At 36.7% G+C, this 25,449-nt stretch overlaps 1 protein-coding gene across 1 annotated transcript in view; it reads right to left on the reverse strand.

The window, feature by feature from the left end:
• Nucleotides 1-580: 580 nt before the first annotated feature.
• Nucleotides 581-25,449, reverse strand: part of STRN (striatin, calmodulin binding protein) — a gene marked incomplete at its 5' end in the record, with an annotated part of 43,041 nt that continues 18,172 nt past the window's right edge. The window contains 12 exons of the mRNA XM_010282870.1: nt 581-966; nt 1,053-1,139; nt 2,460-2,567; nt 3,718-3,858; nt 6,034-6,201; nt 7,047-7,168; nt 8,032-8,079; nt 9,076-9,251; nt 13,829-13,965; nt 16,644-16,787; nt 19,773-19,883; nt 23,707-23,842. Of these exons, the coding sequence (XP_010281172.1) occupies nt 797-966; nt 1,053-1,139; nt 2,460-2,567; nt 3,718-3,858; nt 6,034-6,201; nt 7,047-7,168; nt 8,032-8,079; nt 9,076-9,251; nt 13,829-13,965; nt 16,644-16,787; nt 19,773-19,883; nt 23,707-23,842 (1,548 nt within the window). The remainder of the gene's footprint in view (nt 967-1,052; nt 1,140-2,459; nt 2,568-3,717; nt 3,859-6,033; nt 6,202-7,046; nt 7,169-8,031; nt 8,080-9,075; nt 9,252-13,828; nt 13,966-16,643; nt 16,788-19,772; nt 19,884-23,706; nt 23,843-25,449) is intronic.

Here is a 25,449-nt window from a genome sequence, read left to right on the forward strand (position 1 = left end):
TATAAATCTGAATAAGTTAAATCTGCTACTACAGTATATACAGACTGCTTCAGTCTGTTGTTAGTTGGGAGTAGACTAAAGGCTCAGCTTCCAGCCACACGTTAATACAGTCTTTAAAAAAATTATATAATTTTTTTTCAAACTAAGTATTTACTGTATAACACAGAAGATGTAACAAAAACTTTACTGCATTTTAATTCATGTTAGTAATTTGCTCTCCTTTAATTGCATTTATCTTAGGCTAGCAGCCAGGTGGCTGAGATAAACTATCTGCTACTGCTCTCTGAACAAGATCTACTTTATTAATACCAGAGGGATGACGAAGTGCCTCTCACAGGACACAGTAATGAGCATGTGAACTGACACTTTTTCCCAGTGATTTAATTTTAAGTACATTAAGATTCCTCAATGAGAAGCATCCTAGAAAGTTTCCCTCTTTTCCTACTCCCTGATGCAATTAGACCCCTTCTTTCCAGTACTCCATTTTATTAACAGAGAATACATAGACCTAGTTTCACCCAAGGCCTGCCTGGACGAAAATTCACACCCTCTGAAATAAAAGCATCTCTCTTGTTTTTTTAACTATTTGAAACTGAGAGTTTCCAAGCTCTCAGCACCAGCTGAGCTCACAGAAACCAGAACAAACGTCAATTTAGAAAACAGCACCCTGCAAAACTAAACACTTACAAACATTCTCTGAATTCTAGGGCAGGATAAGACAACTCATGCCCTCCTCTTCTCTTTTCTGCAGCTGGTTAAATATATACAAAGCTAGAGTTGAAAGGGAAGCACTCTGTCATACAAACACTTTAGCCAGGGCATCTGCTCCTGCACTGGCAATATAGCATTTGGAGGGGTGGAATGCCACATCATGAATGGACTCATCGAATTTTTTGCGATGAGCAGTAAATTCTTGGATGCAGGTCTTGCTTTCAAGATTCCACAAACGTATCGAACAGTCATGACCTAAAGAAAGGGGAAACAGTTTTCTTCATAATTCTCACGTCTGCCACCATTATGAGAAAAAGAAAATGAAATCTGAATATACTTACTGCCAGACATCAAATACAAGCCATTAGGATCAACGGCTAAACTTGTAACTGCATCTAAGTGGGCTACCATGGAGTGGATCAGTTTTCCTTTGAAAGAAAAGATTTATTTAGGTTATTTTCTGCAATTCATTTTGTATCTGTATTCACTGCTTAAACCCTAACACAGCTTGTATTATAAAAGCAAGCTCTTGTCCCATGATTAGAAGAATGACTTCTTGCATAATTTTAACATTTACAGTCTCAGGAGAGCCACACTACCAGTATCACCAACTTTGTTAGACCTTTGTTTTATGTGTGCAAAACCACCATGAAGCTGCAATCATGGTGCATTTTAAATATCTGCCCCTTAAGTGAGTTAAGCGAATTCAGGAGTAAGATCTTGACTGGGAAGGAGGACGGGATGAGTGCACTAATAAGCAATGAATATAAACTACAAAAGCATACGGGATAATTTTAGTCAACTCAGAAAGAATTATTGTTCTATTACAGCTTATTACAATTAAAGTAATGATTTAATAGTAAAAATAAGAAATCATAGGTCAACTGTGGGGGTTTTTGTTGCAGAAGATAGTAAAATAGGAAAAAAAAAAGAGCACTGTTTCCTCTACTATATTACAGAACTACAGCATCAAACAAATCACCTATTTTCAGCTTTTTCCTCAGCTTCCACTGGGTCCTCTCACTCCTTATTTAACATACGTCTGTGCAGTAGCAAACTTAAAATCAACAATATCGAAAGATCTCAATTTAACTTTTAAGACAGTGTGACCTGGAAGCAGACAAGTCACAAACTGAAGATTCTCAAGATTCACAGTCAGAATACCAGATTACTACTACCAATCCTATCAAAAAGTCCTTTAAAACCTAAGAGTTTTATAATTACACATCTCAGTGTGACTCTCACTACAAATTAGAAAAAGTATTAGAAGCTGTCCAGCTGTTTCTGCAGAAGGGAGAGATTTGGAGAAATACAGTGGATCAAATTGAAAATGATGCCTACAAGGGAACTTCCAACTCCAAGCCATCAGGCAGAGGTCTTGGAAGCACTAAAGGAGTGCCAGAGCTTCCTACGCTCAGATCAAAATAACACTGACAACACAACAGAATAAACATGAACATAAGCACAGGAACCTTTTAAAAAAAGCTTCCTATTGATAACCCCCACACATAAGTCATTTTAAAAGAACAGACAGAGAATGATGCAGGTTCCTTATCACTGTGCCAACAAAGTTTTAACTGGGCTGGCAATCTTTGGGCTCTATGGTGATGAGAGATTTCTGTTTCAGAGGATGTCCAATTTTTGACATCACTCAGCATTTAAGTGAATAACACTAATCATAATGAAATTCTGTTTATGTTTTATGTTATACAACTTCCATGATGATAACCCACTGAAAAGATGCATACCTGTATTGTTGTCGTAGAATTTGATGTGTCTGTCTTCATGAGCAGTGATACTAATCGGAAGAGTTGGATGGCTGATGACTCTGTTTATCTGACAGGAGGAACTGACTGCTAAGAAAAAAACCCACACATATCAATACATGTAAATTGCTAAGTTCTTTGAAAGACTGCTACTAAGAAATAAATGTCTAATACATCTTATCTGCAAAACGAGTCTTACCTTTATATAATGGAAACTCTCAAGTAGCACCTTATGTAATGTGGTTTACTCTAAAATACCTTGCAAATTACACACACATACAGAGGCATACATAAACAATATGTATGAGTGCAAATGCAAAGAAATAAGGTCCAACTTCTGGACACAGTTTTAGATGGGCACGTCAGGTAAGAATGTGAAGCCAAAAACTGAGTGAAAATACTTTTTTGGCATTTCTCCACCTCCACATTCCTCCTCTGGTCAAGCCAAACTTTCTTTATAACATACAGTCAGTACAGGAAAATTAACATTGCAGGCAGTATGTTTCCAAGGAAACAGGATCCTGTGCCCTGACCCTCACAGAGCAAAACACACCTATACTATTATTTGATATAGAGATTAAAATTATTCTTGAAGAAAAGGATGCTAGACTATTCATAGGAGAGCTGTTTTCCTAGCCTTCAAGAATCTCGAAATATCATATATACAACATACACACACACACAAAACAAGCATAGCAGTTTTTTGACTAGAAAGCTAGGCATTGCTGTGATGCACAGACTAGTGCAAGAGTAGTCCTAGGAGCCACAGATTACCACAAAAACACAAATAGCCACTCCACAAAACACCAAAATACAGTTATCTTCTTTCATGTAAGAGTTGACTGTATTTAGTTAAACTGCTGCCAAAGAACACTCACATCATATAATCAAAATTCTTACTGAAATAAGCAAAATAGAATACTACTATAGGATCACTTGCTAACAAGGTGATGAAGACTTCAATTTACATCTTTTTATAAAAATCTGAAACTTCAAGTCCTTCATCCACAGAATACTTAAAAACTACAAAAGTGTCAATTAAGGAAAAAAACCCACATCCATATTAATAACCCCCCCTAAAAGTACTAAAAACACATAAGACTGCATCACAGCCAGCTATCCTCACAGTTTTAAAATGCCAGCGTGAGGCTTATACTGAACAGCAGATCTTAAAAAAGCAACTTTTTCTTTTTTTTTTTTTTTTTTTTTGGTTGTGGGTTTTTTTTTTTTAAGTACATACTAGTATCTACACTGGACTCCAGGGTAAGAATTCGTTGCCGTGTCTCCATGTTAAAAATGCAAGTGTGTCCACTGTTAAATGATGCTACCATGAGGCTTGGGTCACTGCTCACAAGATCTACTGATGAAGGGATTCCCATTTCTAGAAAACAATGTAGAGAGCATTTTCGTAAGATTTAGTTGGTATAAAGAAAACAAAAAACCCCATTCAAAATCCCAAGCAGTAAGCACTTTAATAGCAAAAGGGTCATGATTGGGAAAAGAAATGTTACATTTTAAAATCTACATTATACTGATCTAAATAGATTGCCCTGCATGATCACTATTTTAATCCCATTTTTCTGATATGCATATAAAAAACATTCTTTACTCAGATGCTGTATCCAGAACTGCAGCTGGACAGAAACCTACTTTGAAATTAAGCAAGTAAGAACTCCCTGCCCCCTCTTCCTTCCTTTACCTGCAAAAGCAATTCTCAACCAAACCTCCATTATATCAAGTAAAAAAAGATATGAAATTGAAGTGGTAGAATCATTTACACAACAGATGATTAACATTATTATTAACCTGGGCAAATTCAGAGTTTAAAAAAAACCCAAAGCTTTCCAGGTGCAAATTTTATATGCTGACAGTGTCAGCATGGAAAGTTACACAAGTACATTATAAACTCATATTACAAAGTGTCTTCTGTCCTGCCTATTATGGTATACATGTGATCTCCTTACAGTATAGTTATCTGAACACTACAGGACAGAAGACCAAATCAGCAGAGCTTGGGTACAGGAAATTTCCCTTAGAATTTTTCTCCTCAAATGTCCTGTTCACCACCTGCTATGTGAAAGAACACCACCGGTTGCAACAGACGCCAGGAGGAGGAGGAAGAGACAGAGAGACTGAATGTTAAGCAACCTAACGTCCACGGATCCAGGTAACAGAGAGTATCATCACCTCTCTAAACCTAAGATTCATAGGAGAAACACCTTTCTTGGACACACCACCTCAGGAATGTTGCTCAAGTATGGTGGTACTTATCTACGGATACTCCAAGAAAGTCAAAAGGGATTGTGTGAGAAGAAAACCTGTATTGTTTCTGAAGTGACCTTTTCTACCACTGCTGTGCCTGCTTATCTGCAGCTCCCTGCTAGCCCTACAATGGTTAATCTAAAGGACTTAAACGATGACTGCTAGATATTGTAGAAAATTTGTTAAAGGTTCTCAGTAAGCCACAGGGAAAATTCAGTTTCAAAGGAGGATCTCTGAATTTTGCAATTGGATTTCATTCCAGTTTGGAAGATAAAAACCCTAAAGATTAGCTCTGTGAGGCAAGACTAATTATTAAATTAAATTATTAAATTAAAACAAAACAAACAACAACATAAAAACCCAAACAAAAACTACTACCAGGAAGTTTTTGAAGTAGACAGGTAGGCAAGGTGGCAGCAAACCAGTTATGTTTTTGACATGACCGTGCAGACATTTGGAAACATAGTCTGCGAGAGCTAAACTACATGACACATTTCTATTTTGCTCAGTCTATTTTAACTAACAAGTAACAGCAGATCTGACTAGATTTACACCGTAATTTGATAAGTTTGTTCAATTACACCAAAGTTTATTTTGCCTCAAAGTTGTCCTGAAGAGCCAAAGAACTGTCTCAGTTCATGGGCTGGCTTTAGGACCACCAGCTGTAAGAGAGTTTGGCAATGTCAACAGGCTCATTCTAGAGCACTTAAACAGTAACTTCAAGCAATTGGGCTCTAAATGATAGGATTTTGATTTCTGCATGACATTTCAGTAACTAAATCCAAAGGACTAAATTTTTTCAACTAGCAGTGTTTAGGCTAAGTTATTGCTATTTAGTCAATGTGCAAACTCAGAAATTCAACTGGAATCTCTGTGTTAGAGGCACGAGGAACAAAATCTGAGAAAGTACGACAACACTGGCCTGAGCCGAAGCACTGGCTACTCCACACCTCTGTGTGGGGGAAGAAAAGGCTTTTGATTCTGAACAAACCAAAAGCAAGGGCCTAATGGAAACTCAATTTGAATCTGAACTATGGAGCTGATACATTCTATTCCATGGGTCTAGTAACATCAGCAGATCATCTGCAGCAGTTGGCTTTTAGGTGTGCATGACTGTCCCCCTGTGTGTATCTACTCAGCTCATGTCAAAGGAGAAGGGACCCAAAATTTACTCCCTGCCAAAACATTCATAAAGATATAAAATCCAAAACAACAAAACAAACAAGAAAGATTTCTACTCAGTAGCCAAACCAGAGATGTTCATGAACTTTTAAGGTAGGGCACTTTTCTGTACCTTGATTATCATTAAATACATTGAGAGCTGGAGCAATTTCTGTAGCTTTCCATAAACGTATAGTGCCGTCTGCTGAACAGGACAGCAAACGCTGGTGTGCTCCACTGTAAACCAGACCCCACACTGCATCTGTATGGCCTACAAAAGCACCTCTTAGAACAGAAGGATCTGTGAACAAAATACAACAAACCACATTTCAAAACAAAATCTGATTTAAGTCAATAGCTGTATCTTGGTCTGTGTTTATGGACAAACCTTAACAAGCTAGTCCATTTAAAAAAAACAACAACAAAACAGACAAGACCAATCAGGTCATATCAATATAGAAGTCTCACTTATTCTTGTATGAAGATTCTTGAATTTCATCAGCATACATGGTATTCAGTTATCCAGTTTACAGCTAATGGAACAAAACAAAGTTTCACCAGGAGGTACAGTGTCAAAGCTGGCAAAATGCACTTTGATTTTAAAATTCACTCTCAAACAGCCATTAACAGTACATCAGTCTTTTTTCCAAAAGCCAGTTTTGAGGTCAACCGCATCTGAAGCTACGAGAAGCGAAAAATGTTTCAAAACACAGACACAAGGTTGACATCCATTCAGATCTGGGAAATCTTACCAAACTGGTCCTTTTCAGCTGTTTGCAGACATTAACAGCTTTGGTCTCAGACTATACAACCTTTTTTTATCTTAACTGCACAGAGATTTGTCAAAGAAAAGAACATTAAAATACACATTTGCTGTACTTGCCAAGCATGTGGTTTAGTACTGTACTTTTTCAACCCAGCTGTTTGTCAAACTTGTGATGAGTTCAAGGCCTTTTTTAAGAAAATGACAAATTTTATCTTCTCATCAACCAGCACGAATATTAAAACAAAAAATTACTTAAAGTAATTGAAGCCAACATTCAGTTTTCTATTTTAAATTTTAAAAGAAGCATTAACTGCAAATTATACTATTTTAGCTAGATAACATTAATGATCACTTCACTGGTGTGCGTGACAGCAATGTACCGTAAGAGTCATAAGGGTCGATGTTCGGGTTGGTTGTATTCCAGCCATGGATGAGGCCATCCGTTCCCCCACTGTAACACTGCTCACCGTTACTGCTCATCACCACACAGAGCACTGGTCCACTGGAAGAACCCCCCCCCCCAAAGAAACATTGGCTATTAACATTTTCATTATGTGAAAAACAATGTCAACTGACTCTTCAAATTTCCGTTAGACCCAATTCACTTTGCTGCATGGACTGCAACAAAAATTCTACATAGTCAGATCATATGCTACAACACTTCCCACAAAAAACCTGCACAATATTTGATCATGTAACTACAGTCAGAACAATTTAATCATTAAGAAACATTGGCTATTAACATTTTCATTATGTGAAAAACAATGTCAACTGACTCTTCAAATTTCCGTTAGACCCAATTCACTTTGCTGCATGGACTGCAACAAAAATTCTACATAGTCAGATCATATGCTACAACACTTCCCACAAAAAACCTGCACAATATTTGATCATGTAACTACAGTCAGAACAATTTAATCATTATGTACACGAAATATGAAAAGTGTCACACTTTTAAACTATAGGCTTTGTTATTCTGCTTAAACAGACTTTTCTCTTTTTTAAAAATCTAAAGCTCTTTCATGAAATCGATTCAGGAGATTTTAATTCACTGCAGACAACTTCATCCTACAGATGCACATATCTGACAAAAGGGCAAGAGCAGCAATGATGAACAGAACACCTAACAAAATTTGAACTGTATAATTTGTAGGGTTTTTTTAAACTGTGGTATACCTAGCTCCAGACATAAATAATTATGCAGAAGGGAGATGAACATATGCAGATATTTTAAATAACAAGGGAACTAAAAGCATCACATTAAATTACTAGTTGACACGGTGGAAATACTTTTTAAAAAAATTCTGTGTCTGTTAAAAATCATGTATTTCTCAAAATATGACAATGTTCTCAGGAAATACTCACTTATGTGCTCTGAAAGTATATATTGGCTCTACATCAAGAGAAGCACTCCTAAATGAAGTACAAGAAAATATTAACATGTATATGATCTTAAACAACGCTTTACAAAAATGTGCCAGAATTGCTAAATTCTAAAAATCACTGCTACATCTTCTAAGGTGTTTGTCCCACGACTTCCTCTCCCAACGTGATTTTTCATATGTCTAGTAATTCTTTGTATTCTTTCAAAATATGATAGCATTTTTTTCGGTTTTTGTTTGGTTTGGGGTTTTGATTTAAAGACCTTCAAGGTAGAGAGTCCACGAACTCTCACACACAAATCAAACCAGTAGGTACATCAATGGTGGGGAGGGAGTGGAGGACAATCAGTATCACATCAAATATCTCATTAAGCGTTCCCAATCCCTACCAGAAGAAAGCAGTTTATGACATCTTGTGTTTATACCAATGCTACAGCACAGTTACAAACCACTTAAAGAACTGCTGCTCTGGACTTTACCAATCAGGTGCTTGTTACAGACTGCAGGAAGACCACATGCTTTGCTCAGCCCTCCTCTACAAGGTATGACGTACTGCCTTACTACATTAGCCTCGCTAAGAATTTGCTCTCATTTCTGCAAATCCCCAGCAACACACAAGAGACAGTGTACAAAGGAACCTAGCAACATCTCTGTCAAAGTTTAAAGCTGCACACACTTATATGTATATAAAATGCATTTTTATACATTTATATACACATGCAAGCACGCTAACAGGCCACATCCAAATATCTTCACTAGTAAATTAATTTGCCATGTTATCTACAAGGAAAATATAAAAAAATGAATGGTTTTCATTTCCACAAACAAAACACATTCACGAACATGCATGGATTTCTGCTGGCACTCTTTAAAAGTCTCCATCCTTCTCTACGAGCTTGTTTTTCCACTCTTAAATTCAAGGAACAATTTCCATTAACCGCAGGGGCCATCCAGTGAAGTGGCATCTACAATTTTTTTGGCTTCATAAACGATTTTTTTTTTTAAACAAAGCAAAATATAATCTTACTTTTTTGCTGGGGCTGTTTTTTGTAAATTCCACATTTTTAATGTATGGTCCTCTGAAGCTGTTATTAAGACTGGTTCAACCGGATGAAAAGTGAGACCTCTTATTCCATCAAAGTGACTTCTTAATGTGAACTTGGGGTTCCAAGTCTTTCTCAATGCATCCTTATTGTTTGCTATCTAATAAAAAAAAAATGCCAAACTTGTAATTAATCTAGAAGACACAAGGAAAGGAAGAAATCAGAAATTTAGTTTGGCATTTTCAGAAGGTATCAAGTTACCTCACCCACTTTTCATAACCACCTGCTATTAAGCAACAGTCCATTTAACACTGATCAGACAATTCAAAACGAGTACAAAAGTAGATGTAGTCCACAAAGGCAGTAAGTAATGTAGTGTTCACAGTAATACATTCTGTGCAAATCTGAAATACTCCACATGTCTCAAGTTACACAATTTAAAAAATGAGAAGTACCTTTCTGACTGATACTGCTGGGAACTCAGTTTGGTATTTGAGAGTTGATCTGTACCTACTGGCTCATTCATTAACACTGAGACCGATTCAACCAAGTTGTGCCCCCTGAATATCCGAAGTACCACTGATACGGCATTTCTGAAGTAAAGATCTAACAGTCAGAGAGAAATGTCTAGCAACAAAAAGGAACACAATCTAACTTACTCACCTAAGACAACAAAAGTTCTGTAAGTAAAGCTTGCCAAGAAAAAAAAAAAAAGGGGCAAAAAGGAACTTGGCAAAAAGGCACTAAAAAAAGGCAAAAGGACTGAGAATGTAACTGGCAAGCAATAAGCTATTGTATATATGGACACATTTGGCAATAAATGCATTTTTAGCAGATCCAAAAAGAAAGCCCTTCAAAAAAAAAAAGTTACTTCAACATTGCTCCCCTGAACAAATGTTAACGTAAAATGGTGAACAGACTTTTACAACTCTGTCAGTCAACACTGCCATAGTTAAATTTACCTTTGTGTAACCACTGCTGATGGTGGTTATGGAAAACCAGGAAAACAAACAATTTTAACTCAAATATTGATGATTTCATTCAGTTGAAAGCTACAGATAATACCAAATATTTAGTCGCATTAACTGCAAAGAAGAGACAACTGTTTCAAGCCACTTCAAGAATCTGCATTTTATTCTGGAATGGCAGGGGTAAGAACAAAGTGCTCTTTCTTAAGTTCTGTTACTTCTAGATTTAATAATAAAATACTGTGCTTCAATCAAGAGGTTCTATAGATTTTTAAACAATGAGCAAGGAGTCGCAACAAACAGCAGGTTTAGTCTCATCATAGTTCTTAGTAATTATGCACTGTCTGCCCAGGAAGACAGCTCAGTTTCTTTGCCAGTTTACCAGGCTGAGCTGGCTCAACAAGGGAACAAATGCTGGAGCTGGTGCAAGGACGGGGCCGGACTGCAAAGTAAGCCACTCTGGCAGATTTTCTGGAGATTGGCCAAGAAAGTCTCAGTAAAAAGGGTACAGGCATAAAAAGTATTCACAGATATCTGGAGAGGAATTTGGTTGCCTCAACAAAGGCATCTAATGCCGATTAGGTGACGGAGGGTACCCCATCTGCCCTCCAGCTGCCATACCAGCAACACCGCCCTGCGTCACCTCTGCGAAAGCCACACAGACACCTCAGACGGCCTAAGAGTGCACGCCACTTCTGGTAGGATGATATTCTCCATCTGCTTCTCATTAACTCAGAGATGTTCTTCCAAAGGAGTCCAAGATGATTAGCTTATAAATTGGGAAGTAGCAGGCAGTCCCAGCCAGCAGACCAGCAGCAGAGATGGAAATAGATCCCAGCCCTGACACACAGCCTGCCTGGCTGGACCACCATCAGCCCTCTTCACCCAGCAGTCTCTCACAAGCCGCGAGAGGCTGGGTTACTAACGTGGCAGCCAGCCTCCTTTTCTCTCTCCCCACTAAAATGCAACACTGAGGTAATCTGAGAGTCAAAAAGCAGCTGGGGCTGGGAAGGATGTTCAATGCCAAAAGTGGCACCTGATCTGGATTTGCCAGTAATAGTAGTATCTCTGTCTATACAGAGAACTTGAAAACTCCAGAAACAGCAACGATATGCAAGTAGGATTATGGACACTTCTCTTGTTCAAAGCTGCAGGAAATCAAGCAAGACTTGATTGAGTCTGCAAAGTCCAAAATCTCCAAGTCTGTACCCAATATTTAATGTAATGATTTTGTAGTTCAGATACTCTTATGTGCAGTACTCAGTCCATTATAATTTTATGAAGCTTCTTAATCTGCCCAGAAGACTAAAAACCAGAACCAACCAAAGTGAACATTTTTTAAGACAACAATGTGTAAAGGAAGCAAAAAGAAAAGATAAACTTAAGAGATTATTGGCTAGCAATCTGGGAAATGTCATCTTGTTAGATATCCTAAACACTTACCCACAAAAAGAAAATTTTATTTTTTCAGTAGTAGATTCATAATCTCCATTACCAAGTGAAAACCATTCTTTAATTTACAGACACCCAAGGCAACATGTAAAAAATTTAAACCATGAAATGAGGTAAGCTAATGCTGCCATGTTTTAGAAAAAAAAAGAATCCAGTAAAAGTGTCAGTGGGAAGAAAGAGACTGAAAATAGGAAAGCATCTGCAACTCTTGAGAGAAAATACATTCAAAGACTGATTCACATGAAATCTTTCAAGTTGATTCTCCATATGATTCAAAATTGACACGTAAAAAAAACCATCCTAAGTTTCCACTAATCCTACTTGATTGACGTTTTGCAGTTGGAAGAAGACATGAAGTAGTCCAAAATAAAAAGAGATTATATTATTTGCAATCTAAACATCCAGTGAAATTTGAAATGGAAAAACTAGCCCTTCATTTTGCTTCAATAAGGAGCACAGTGACAAGACCAAGGAGCTTTGTAAACGATTTCTTTTTTAAATTGTCAGCACTAGAAACAATAAGAGGTGAGGTAAACATGACTATGAATTCCTGCTCACAGGACTTCATAAAAGCATTTAACAAGTGAGTAAACAGAAGTTAATAATCTCAACCATGCAGATGAGGATAGGGGTGGATAAAGCAATGCTAGATTCCATAAATGAAAGCTGTTAGTTCAAGATATGGACACATGGACAAACACTATAGTTTATATGGACACTTGAACAATTCAGTCAAGTAGTGAAAGCATTAAGCTCTTGTACAGATGGTTTAGGTTTGTCATATCTTTTGAATTTAAAAATTCAGCATCAAAGTTTTAGGTGTAACTGTAAAAGAAATTAAATTTGTATACCATCTTACCGCTTTTTGGAGGCAAAGTTAGGGAAGATTAGCAAAAAAATTAAGAGCTAATTAAGAACCCAAATTAGGAGACAATGCTAAAATACTGAATTTTAGCAGAGGTGTTCTCTATCACTGCAATCCTGATGATTGACCAGACATCACATGCTCAGAAGTCTGCTACAGTAGTGGAGCACATCTCTGCAGTGTCACTCTCAAAATGTGTGTAAGCTTTTATTAACTATGTAGTTTACTGCTTTACAAGCACATAGAAGGGTAGAACTTCAAAGTAAGAACCTGCAGGTTATTTCTGAAGTCTCAAGTTTGATTTGCGATAGTAAAATCCCAGATGGTAATTATTTAAGAGTCAGATTTACTGAAGGATATGATTCCTCCCCAACGTGCAATACTAAAAAAAAAAAAAAAAAAATTATCTCTGAAATCTCTCTGAAACCTTGACAAAGCTGGACAACACAACAGCAAGATTAATCTGAACTTGGCAGATCACAAAGGAGCAGATGATTAAAGTAATACCTGAAGTATTTTTTTCCAAGAAATCAGAAATACAGACAAAAATTGTGTACGAGTGCAAAGAAGCAATTCTAAGAAAGATTTTTCATAAAAACTGAAAGAAAAAGAAGCCAGAGACTACACACATAGCCACAGAAGTGCTGGCCACAAAAGCCTCCTAAAAAGTCTCTGGTCCAGCTTCCCATATGAAATGAGATTATTGCCCACAACAGGTAAAGTAAGCCACAGCTCTCTCCCCAGCCAAGCCTTGAACATCTCCCAGGAAAGGAATTCCCCAGTTTCTCTGGGTAACTTGCTTCAGTACAACCTCCTACATAATGCTTTTTCCCCTAATGTCCAACCTGGACCTCACAAGTCGTAATTTGCTACTGCTTCCTCTTGTTTTAACACCTGGCACTGTGGAGAAGCTTGGCTCTGTCATCCTTGTAAGCATCCTTCCAATACCTGCAGGCTGCTATTCAAGCACCCCTTAGCCTCCTAACAACTGAACAAAACTAGTTCCCTCAGCACCTCCTCATCAGTCACATGCTACTGGACTCTCTCCAGTTTCTCTACAATCCTCTCGAAGTGGAGGGGCCCAAAACTGCACACAGGCATGGGCTCACCAGCCACATGTAGAGGAAACACTAACTTCCCTCAATCTGCGGGACATACTAGTCCTAATTTTGCTCAGCATCACGGGATTACAAGTATCCAGCTGTATCACTATCACTAATTACATTTACTTTCAACTTTCAACTATTTGAATGACATGGCAGGCAAATGAGAGGAGATGGTCTTGCAGAGAGCTTGAAGGCTGCTTTGTATGGGAAGAACAGATCTGTGACAACCTCTGGCAGCATAATTTTAACAGGAATATGTTTTCTGCTGAGTCGACACACACATAACTTGCATCTGCCTTCAGCAAGTAGACAGTAGGACCTTGAGTTACCATTAATAACCACTTACATCATAAGTCAGTGAATCTGCCTCATTGGCTACCGTAAGGCCTGCCAGTTCTCCAAGACCCAGCTCATTTTCAAGGGCTTCATCTGTTCCCATAATGAAAGATTTCCCTGAAGAAGGAGGAAATGTTAAAGCTTCCACTGCAAGAAAACAAAACAAAACAAAAAATCCTGAAACATGGGTTTATACAAGGTTGATTGATAAAAGCATATTTTCTACTTTCAAAATACTACACATCTCTCAAGTAGCTGAGGATAAAAAGATATAAAAGGTTGCATAAAAAATAGCCATTCTGAAGGTAATGACTGTACTTACCAATAAACAGTATCCTCTGAACATAATACTTAAACGCTTGAGGTGTGCATGACTCAAGACAGTAAGTGTAATTAGCCACAGGAGGGAAGAGTACACTACCATTCGCCCATATATAATGCAAAAGTAACACAGAAAAGCTCAGGCCCTTCCCCAGCTCTGCTATGAAATATCCAAATAGGCTCTGGAGAAGTAGCAAAAATGTAGCCAAGAATGGCTGGTGAGAGCAGCTGGACTCTTCCTTCCTAACATTTTATCCACACGCATCCAAAAGCATGTCTGCAATGAATCTCTTTACATGCACTCCAATCTAGCAATACGACTGGAAGCTGAGAATTCATCACTACTTGTAAAAATCAGTTTAACTACCAAACAGGTTAGTCGGCACTGAATTCCAGGTTTTTACTAGCAGTATCCAAACTTACTAGTTTACCGCTGCTATAGCATGCCCACAGGAGCTCCAGTCACTGTAACAAACACATCCATAGGCAGATTCACTAGAAATGGGAGGATCAAAGGCTAAGATGAGTACAGTTCACACACATGTATCATATAAGGCTCTGCATCGAGTGGTACGATGGGAAAGAAGCTATGCCTTTACCAACTTCCCTGTACAACAGCTCTCCAAGTCTACACATAACAAAAGGGGGACTGAACAGATAAAAATGTGTTCTCTTCTGGCTACAAGAGACTTCACTCAATTTTATATACCTTTTGCCTCAAATGACAAGGGTTTTTTTTCAGTAAATTACAATTTTTTCCCCTTTTAGCTCCATTGTAAATACAAGCCTTGGCAAATACTGTTGCTACCAGGGAGAGAGAAAGGGAAATACCATCTCATTCTCAGTGTCTTATTTAGTTTAACAGCACCAACACTAAGTTAAAAATCAAGCAAACTATGGTCTACAATGAATAGCCTGATCTGTTCAGGCTGCTTCCCCCTTGTCCAAAGGCATCAGGTTCAGATGCTATTCAATTCCCCTCCAGTCCACCCAGCATAAAGTAAGCTAATCTTTCCATGGTCTTTCCATTCCACATTCACACCTCTGCTGAGTGTCCTGTTTGCTTTCTATTACTTTTTACAATCAAATAAAAGCCCTTCAAGCTCTGCCGTTTGATTAGGTCTCTTAGTTATTACCTTTTAATCACAAACATCTCTTACCTTCTTCTTAACCCTGAAGCCTGCACTACCGTTCTCTTTTTCTCTCTCTTGAACTTACGATTCCACTCAACACCCAATAGATACAGAACATCAAATTTGAAAAGTTACTAGAATAAAAAAATTGTATGCCAAAACCATCAGTCTGTCAGATTTATAAAGGAATGAATACACAGCTAAATAGTTTGTAATATTGAACTCAGACTGAAAATAATCAGCTGTCGTCTTTTGTTTTTGTGAGAGTCCATCCGAGTCTCCAAATTAAAAAAACACATTCTTGAAAGGACATGAAAATTGAGCTCTGCTAATACGGCGCTCAGTACATATAGAAAAGTCGGAAAGGAAACATTTAACAAAAAATTCCTCCACTTCTCAAAGTGTTGCTAAGTTACCCCCTTCTTTCATAAAGAAAATCCCTGAGCATGTAGGAAATAGAACTACTGAGATCTCTGGTAACTATGCCACACACCAGGGCTTTTTATGCATCTTAATTATAACTTGGCCGACCTACTTTTTCACACTCACTGAAAAACTGTTAAATGAAACCCATGTTTTGCTCATTTTTCCAAAGACATATTTACCATTTCAGTAAAGAACATATGATATGATCTCTTCCAAATTATATAGCTTCATATATTTATCGTGCTGCTTGTTACAGCAATTCAAGTGATGAATCAAATACGTGATTTAGCAACTTTCAGAGATAATATCAATGAAGGTAACCACATGCCTCATTGCATACTTGGACTAACGGCTATGAGAATTTTTCTTAATTTTTGGAACACATTATGCAAATTAATACACTGGCAAGCTGTAAGTTGTTCTGTATGATTCACTACACAATCACCACATGCATTTAAAAGCTATACCTAGCCACTTGCATTTGCCTGCAGAGCCTCCATCTTTGCACTTAAAAAAGAATACATACATATGTGTGTGTGTGTGTGTATGTATATATACATGCATTTAAAATTATGTTCATGGGGAGAACAACTGATGCTCTCATGTCCTGAGAGTTCATGTTCCACACTTGACTGCCAGGGCCTGAGCAAAACAAAAGCAAGTGACTTCAGATCCTCATATTACAAAGCCACCAAGTGCCAAACGAGTTTTTCCCATCATGTTCAAAGGTATTCAGCCAAGACTTTACCTCGGTAGGTGTCTTGACCTTACTAATAGTGACCAGAGGGGAGGAATGGGAATGCCACTTATTGCACTTAGATAGAACATGTAATGCTAAATCAGTATTTGTAAAGTGCTTGGAAAGTCTTAGAGGATAATCTTTAAGCAGAAGTAATGATAAACATTTGCCCTTTACAAAAGTGTATGCACGTTTTTAATACTTGCCTTCATCTGTTCTGTTTATCTCGTGTTCAATGAGCCTTGAGCTACTGGGCCTAGAAGAAGGTGCAACAGATGGCTGTAATGAAGGGAGATCATCAACATCTCTCAAGTTTGCAAGCATATCTTGCAGCTTTGACCTGTTGGGCCCTAGCCAGAAAAAAAAAAAAATTAAATGGTTTATGCATAGTTCATGATGGCACCGATTATATCAGATATGCTACAGCAGCACATGCAACAATGGATCCTACCTTGCATTATAAAGTTACCACAGAAAAACTAATGAGCACCTATTTTCAGCAGTAACTAATCATCCAGCATGAAATGAATTTCTTGAAAAGAAAGTGATAGAAGCAACTGAGAATTGTGAATGCACATTCTTCCCCACATTTATAAACTCATATTGCTACTTGCATGGGATGCTGAAGAATGCCTCTGAGTCACACTGATTATATTAGAGTATTTACTTTTCCAAAACAATAGCTAACATTTGTGAAAATTTTAAAATTTGTGCATCAGGTAGTTTGTGCAGCATATGCTTAATGACAACATGATTATTTTAAAACTTATTTGTGCAGTAGTGTAGTATCGTGAATTATATGATCAAAAAAAATTAAACTTATATTAAAATATAAATGCAACTGGATTCACTGGCCTACTTCCTGAAGCTACATATGGTGAAGACCCATGCCCTTCTTGACACTTACCTGTGCTTTGCTCCATCATTTTCCCACATCCCTGTTTTGATTGTTTTATATAGGATTGAGGCTGATACATATCTTCGGTAGTTTTTCCTGTTGTAAGTTTAATTAAGAATGGGAAAATGTCTTACCCATAGTCCATTATGTTTCTTCCTAGACCAGTAAATAATACAGCTATTTTTAAGCAGCTTTAACACAGAAGTGTACTCTAATATATGTATTCTCTCATAAAACCATTCTATGATTCTATTATCCTACTACTTCACAGGAGTGTTTACTACAGCCTTGCAAAATCACAAGTTTACTAATGCGGTTGCAAACTCTACTTTGTCCACCCTAACCATAATGACAGATAATAAACTAAACTGTATTTAATTTGTCTGTCACAAAAATATTATTTGATTCAGGAAAACAGTAAGTAGGATTTTGCAAGATTGTTTTACTATAATATCTGATTTATAAAACCAGTATTTTACTTAGTAGCAGTTCAGTGTCTAAACACCATTTATGATAAGATTAAAGTCATAGAAACAAACTTTGTACAATTTAATGTCAAGATATTTAGTCTCTTCTTTTTCCCTAGACTTCCTTCCTCACATTTTTCTTCAATATGTGCAATATTATGAATAGCTGAAAACAGGCTGTGATTCTTCCTACTTTTTTTTTGCACTGATGCCCTTTCAATGATGGTTTGTCCATGGAAAGATGCTTAATTTCTTTACTGCAGTAAACCATTTGGTCTCCCAAGATCAAACCAATCAAATCAATCCCAAATGCACTGTAAATGTACTGAGCAGTAGTGATCTTCATGAAGGAGCACTGAATGTCCAAGTGCTGAATGTCCAAGTCAAATCCCCATCAGGGATTTTTCTCATAAAAGATATAAAACATGTTCCAATAATATCTATGTCAATATTAACAATTAAATATTAAGTTTTATTATCGAAAATAAAAAGCACTCAACAGCTGTTTCAGGAATGCAAGTTCAACAGTTTGATTAAATTTCTAAGTTAACCCTACAACTACTTAGCCTAAACTACATAGCATGTCTGTGTATTTTTAAAATAACAGACAAGTTACAAAAATCAATTTCACTGAAGTCGTATATTGGTATGCCCGTTCTCTATCTTAACTATAAAGAAATTTAGAATTAATTTTGTGAAACATGAACACTTTAGTTGGCAAGCTCCACTTATTGTCAGACTTGCAATTAATTTCCAGTAACTTAAATGATTCCAAAGATGACAAAAATGTTACTTGAGAAATGTAAAGTATGGTAGTAATTTACTTTTTTTTAATAAAAAAGAAGAAAAAGGAGGTTTAGTTTGTGTATTTGATAGTGTAATTTCAGCAACATACCCAACTGCTGAGCAGCGGCTTATCACATTTAGTAGCAACACAAAAAGTAACAAGTAACAAGTCAGCCTCAATGATGTGAGGATCTGACACCTTTTGCATTATTATGTCTCTTTGGAAGTGAGAATTTCCTTGGTATTCATAAGCATCTTCCCACAAAGGGAGCAACATCCCTCAAATTTCTTACTGAGCTACATGCAGTAGAATTAATTTACATCATTCACACATGAATTCTCAATATGGCTAGATGTTTGAAATATAGCTGTGAACACAGTGTTTAATTTTAAACACTTCATCCGAGTTCAAAAAGTTTTAAGGCTTACTTATCAAAAAACATTGATTTCTACAAAACAGATTCGTATTTCAAGAAATGTAACAAAAACTATAATACAGGGCTAGAAACTGTATTTCAGATACTGATCACAGTTTTTTGTTTGGATAAAAATACCCAACATTTTTAAAGGCTAGTCCCACAGGTATGAAAGTCGGTAAATAAATCCTGTGATTTACAAATAAACTGATGGCCAGAGTTGCTTCCTATTTCGAGCCCTGCATAACAAATTATGATGACAGCATGACTTTCATGTTGTGAATGTTAAGTATAAACAGGGGTAGAAATTAACCTGTTTTCACCCTCTGTCATCTAACAGGATACTCAAGACCATTTCTGTTTTGTTTTTATAATTTACATACCAGACATTAACTCTTCCTGTGAAACTGGCATGTTTCCAGCTAAGAAAGGGTTCTGAAGTCTTCTATATTAAAGTGTGAACTATTAAACCAATGCCTTTTTACAATTTAAGTTTCTGAATAAGAGAAGTATAATCCATGTTCAAAGCAAGAATTTTCAATTAATCCAACACCTGGTTGGAAGAAGTTGTATCTAATCCAACTATTTAGCAGGTAACTTGATTGACTGTCATTAATTTCAACCCCTGAGAACTGGTGAACAGGAAAGCAGTCAGGAGCAGCAAAGTAAAAGAGTAAGTAATTTTAGGAAAACATTGAAAGAGAGATAGAATTAAGGGTGTGAAAGATGTGGGATTTATGATTTTAAGGTGCAATGTTTTCCACTTACTCTTCACCCCCTTTTTCCCCTTGCGCTCCTTTTTGTATTGTTCCTTGAGTTTGGTTATTACTCCCTGGTCGACATTCCAAGCTTCAGGCATGAGACACTGGTCTTCCTTTTCTAAACAAAGTGAAACAAATGAAACATCCTTTTTCAATAATGTCACCAAGTGATCTCCACTGAAGGAGGTAACAGCTGCTGTCAGTGGCATTTGTCTTTTATTTTAAACAGACAGAAATAGCACCAAGCTTGTGAAAGCTGTAAAACTGCTAGCTCACATTCCACTTCTATTTGCTCAAAATTTTCTTAACAAAAAATTGACATGAAATTGCACATGCCTAATTTCTATAACCAAGCACACAGCTGTTCATAAATGTAAGCAAAATTTACTTTATAATAAATCAGGGCGTATTTTTCAGCTTTTTCTTTCCTCTAGGGAAAGAATTATTGTGTCTAGAAGCAGCAGCTATGTTACTGGTCAATGTAACTTCATAACTCGGTTGTTGCATCACTACATTTCAAATTCTCATTTCATTGTCTTTGTGCTATGTTGTCATTTACACAAAGCAGCAGCACATTTAAATCATTTTGGAACATACTATACATGTCAAGGTTTGAATAAAATCTTAAAGCACTAAACCCCTGCAATTTCAGAAAAAGGGGAAGACCAGAGTTATTAGTCTTTGAAAAAATACACAAAACATTTCAACATGCCAAATGAAAAAAAAACCCACCTTTTTTCCTTTTTAAAAAAAAAAAAAATCTCTCTCATTGCTTCCCCTGTGACATGATACAGAGAAGTATTCTTCCAATAGTATTGTATTTGGATATTTTTAACAAAACATGTTACGTGAGTTCAAATCTTCAAGTCATTTTTTCCATATGGGTAAAGACTGTACTGAGGCAGCTTAGAAAAATAATTTGCAAGAGGATGGAGGTAATACAGCTTTTCCTCATACATCTTTATTGTCATGATCATTACAGCTATAAAATTTTTTGAAATGCGTTATCTTTTTACTTTGTTTTCCTCATTAAAATCTCAACCTTATTATTTTAAAAATTAATTCCTTTCAGACCAAGTTTGCTTTGTACATCAACAAACTATTCTAGACTTTTTAAAATACAAACAATAATGAACTTATCCTCAGACTAATATGCAGAAAGGGTATTAAATGTCTGTAAAGGAAGCACAACACTATCAATCACAATCTGAAGGAGTCACTTCAGATAGACGATACAAACCCAGACATGGGTTATCATGGGGACTGACTTGTTAGAAATGAACTATGGTCAAAAAGACCTAGGAATCCTCCATCAACATCAAATTGAACAGGAGTCAGCTGCATACTCTTCTAGCAAGTGCGATCAACTATATCCTAGGTTGTATTAACAAGAAGGTAGCCAGTAGGGTGAGGGAAGTGATTATTCCCCCGTTTGGCACTTGTGAGACCACACCTTGAGTACTGCATCCAGTATAATATTTCTTACACTGGGAAACCTTCTAAGTATAATGCGAAGTGCCTAGTATTGATGTAGCACAGCAAGTCCAGGGGAGCCACTAAGATGGTCAAGGCAGCTGGAGTAGATGAACTACAAGGAGGGGCTGAAGGTACTGTGAGTGTTCAGCAATGGCAAAAGAGGCATCTTAGTGCTGCCTACAACTACCTTATGTGCGGCTGTAGAGAAGACAGAGGCAGACTCTGCTCAGACACGCATCACAGAAGGGTAAAATACTTTCTACCATGAGGATAGTCAAATACCAGAATACTGCCTTGGAAAATTTATGGGAATTCCTTTCCTGGAAGATGTTTAAAACTTGAAAGGAAGAAGGCCAGAGTAACCTGCTGCAAATGGACCTGAGCAGGAGGTGGGACTAAATGATTTCTCACTCCTTTGAACGTTCCACTCATGATCCTATACTCATGAGTCACATGTTAATTCAAGACCCAAAGTCTTGAGGCATTAGTCTTTTTGCAGCAGCTAGGAAAATGAATAGGTACTAATAAGCTGAAGAGAGACTCTAGAAAAGATGGTCTGTGGGCTAAAGTCATGTCCTCTTAATACACATGCCAATTAAGTACCACTAATGATCAAAAATTGTGTGAAGAACCCAAAAAAGGTCTGAGAAAATCATGCTTGAGAAAAACATGTATTCTTTCTGGGATCAGGTTGTAAGTTTTAATCGTGCATTTCCTCCCTGGCTGGACAAGATTCTTTGCTCTTCTCCAACAAAAAGTTTAAATGGATTTATATTAGATTATATTTTGCCAGGAAAATATTTAACATACAAATTTTATACAGACTCTTCCTCTTCCAGGATGCTTCCTGCATGTCCCACAGGTTCTGTTCAACTTCACAAGTATATTATGAACTACTACTGAGCAAGCCCTTTACAGTTTAAAAAATACCTGAATGCTTCTGAGGACCTTTCAAGCCAAATCTGTGCAACAGTTTATTGTAACAGATCAGTAATGCTTGCGATACAAAATGAAGCAAGGTCTTCCTCTGTTTGTTTCTACCCTTGCTACACAACATTACTCTTCTATGCTAACAGTTTCACTTACATCAAATTAACAAAAGTGATTCATAATGGCAGTTCCTTAAAGAAGCTTATTCTTATATACAGTTACTCTAGAAGACACAGGTTGTGAAACAAGTCATCGAAAACCATAAGCATCTATAACTCAAAAAACCCCTTACAATTTCTAGAAATGAAACTACTTTTCATGACAATTTCTTTTCCATGTTAGACTTTTACTCATTTGTACCCAGCTGTCATCAATGAACGTAAAAATAAACCAGAAGTGTGAATATGAGAACAAAAAATCTCTTGTTGGCATACTAACTTTTCAGTGACACAAGCCATAGCTACACTTATCAAGCATCAATGGATAAAATTTTAATATTAAAGAGAAGTATCAGAACAACCTAATAAAGATACTTTTTGTAAAAAAGAGTAACATTCCTAAATTTGTTTGGTGAACAGAATACTGACTGCTATATCTAATGATATTGAGACTCACCCTCTTAAGCAGAGGGGCTACATAATGGAGTCCAGCCATGAGTTGGACATGGCTTCAGCAAATACAGCATCTCGGAGCTGTTAGCTCACATGGGAGCCACAGCTACCATGGCATATTTGTCTGTCAAGGTTTCAGTTCCATTATAAGGCTCAATTATTTCCCATTCATCTTCCATATCTCCCTCTGTTTCCACTTATGCTGAAGACTTTCCAGAGCAGCATAAGGAGGAAACAACTCCCCATCAAGATATTTAACCAGTTCTTTTCCTTCTTCCCTTCCCCATGCAGTGGGTTTATGTGGGATAATTATGTCAAGGTGAAGTGGATGCTGGCATTCTGGGTTGCAGGATGTGAACCTCAAAGGACAGGGGACAGTTTGTGAAATGTCACTCTATGACTAGGGGCTTAAAGATATATTCTTCTAATAAGTTATAAAAGAAAATTTGAGCAACTGAATAGTTCATATTGCCCAAATTGCTAACACACAATAAAAGTACAAGTAATCCAGTCTTCATGACTCACATTACTCTCTGTATCAAAGTGGGAGAAAACAAAGATGATGATACAACTTTCATGTTTGTAATTGTAAAATACAGCTTTATCAGAGCCCTTCATTAACATGGGTCACTGAAAAAACGCATCAAAATTCCACTCATAAAATTCAAATTCTATCTGCCTTATTATTAAAGAAAAGGAAAAAGACAATGACCAGAAACATAAACCTTGAAGAATCCTTACATTAAATGAGCATATACAAAAATGAGAATATCATGTCAAGAGGACCTCAAGTCTGACAATTATTTACTGTAAGAAGACTCAAAAGGTGCCGTGATCATGACAGAGATCTAAATCAATCAATCAATCACAATATATTCTTAGCACAATTTTTTTCTCCTGGTACAATCTATTACATTTCCTTACCCCAGTCTGTTCCATCTCCTGAACTTCGCGATTCCCCGTCACCTTCATCTGAGGTAACCAAAAAGTCAAACTCCTTCAAAGCTTCTTCTGTATCTCTGTCTTCACTGCTGTCAGATAGCACTCTTTTCCTTACAATCTGAAAGGTCAGGAAGGAGAGAAAAAAGCTGAATTAAGTTACACACACATCTTTTTATCAAGCAGTACCGTCTTAGTTATATGCACATCTTGTCTTGTCTTCTACGCAAAATCCTAACAGGAAGTTGAAGAAGCAGAAAAGTATACCTTAATAACCAAACCTAGAATAAGCATACAGACTTTATTCAAATTTTTAAGTCTAAATGAAATTTGTCTGTACGTCTTTCTTCCTGTGACCACCAATAATCAATCACTTGTTAACAATCTACACTGACCTAGATCACTACTAATTTTTTTAATACCAGAAAAGTACAAACTTTCTCTTAATACAGATTTAAAAAACCACACAAAACCCACAAACAAAAAACCACGAATGCTGTAGAAAGGACTTCAGCAAAAACAAACTCACTCTGCTTCTCTGAAAGTAGCCTTTTTAACTCTCACCTATGAAATCTCTCTACACGTGGACCAAAAGACGAGTCTATGGGAAAAAAAAGGACAAACCCACAACTGACAAGAGCTAATTTGCTTAGACTTGGCAAAAATCAGTCCATCCATCCTGAGTACTTCTGTTATTTAAACACAGTACTTCCATGTTTAAATTGCATTTCCCTTTCAGATTCAAAAGCAAATTTGGTAAAAAAGAAGTTTTAATGAATTTTGGTAAAAGAAAAAAACACATTTTAATGAAGGACCTCATTGTATGCTTTCTGCAATAAATTTGCTTTTCCATCAATTATCAAAATGGACTAGATGCTTTACAGTTATTTGACTAGTAGGTGAGCTGATGCCACGATACATGAAATCTGTAGCATGTTTTACTTCTACAGCAGAAGAAAAATTACATTCATCACAATATTTTGACTTGGAACCTTGCTAAGGGTCAGTCTGAAAAGACGTCAGTACACAAGCCAACATCCCATAGTTCATGAGGATCAATAAGTTTCCTCTAAATACAATGAACTAATTTCAAAATCTGAACCTAAACTTTAATCTTCATTCCTTCGGCAGGCTTACTCAACACACTGCATTACAGATGATTTTACAGAGCAGTCTCTGACATTAGTTCACAGCTCATGGATGACAGGAACAAGTTTACAAAGATCCTCTTTAAAAACCCTTTAAAACTGATGGGTTTTTAAGTGCTTTTTCTTAAAACTGATCATAGAAACAATCACATCCATCAAAACTCGTATCTGCTTCAATTGCTAAGAAACACAATTCATTGAACAAATATTACTTTTGAAAAGAATAGGATAAAATGGAGTACTGATTGTATATATCAATTTTATGTGATCATATGACCAAATCATATGGCAAAGTATGGATCATGTGGGAGTTTCAGGCATGTGACTGAATAAACAAACAAAAAAGTTTATTAACAACATTAGAGTTTTTCCAGTTATAATACTTCTTCCTTCCACAAGCTATTTAAAGAGAAATATGGTATTTCAGTTCTGTACCCTACAAGGGTAAATTTCTACAAGTCATTTTAAACATCAATACATTTATATAAATATTCAAGAAACAACACATTTTCGACACGCAACATTACAAACAATACCTTCAAAATAAGCTGAAAATTGTAAAAAAGGACAGCTGCTACCT

Source organism: Phaethon lepturus, unplaced genomic scaffold (assembly GCF_000687285.1).
Source record: "Phaethon lepturus isolate BGI_N335 unplaced genomic scaffold, ASM68728v1 scaffold19372, whole genome shotgun sequence".
NCBI classification, from domain to species: Eukaryota; Metazoa; Chordata; class Aves; order Phaethontiformes; family Phaethontidae; genus Phaethon; species Phaethon lepturus.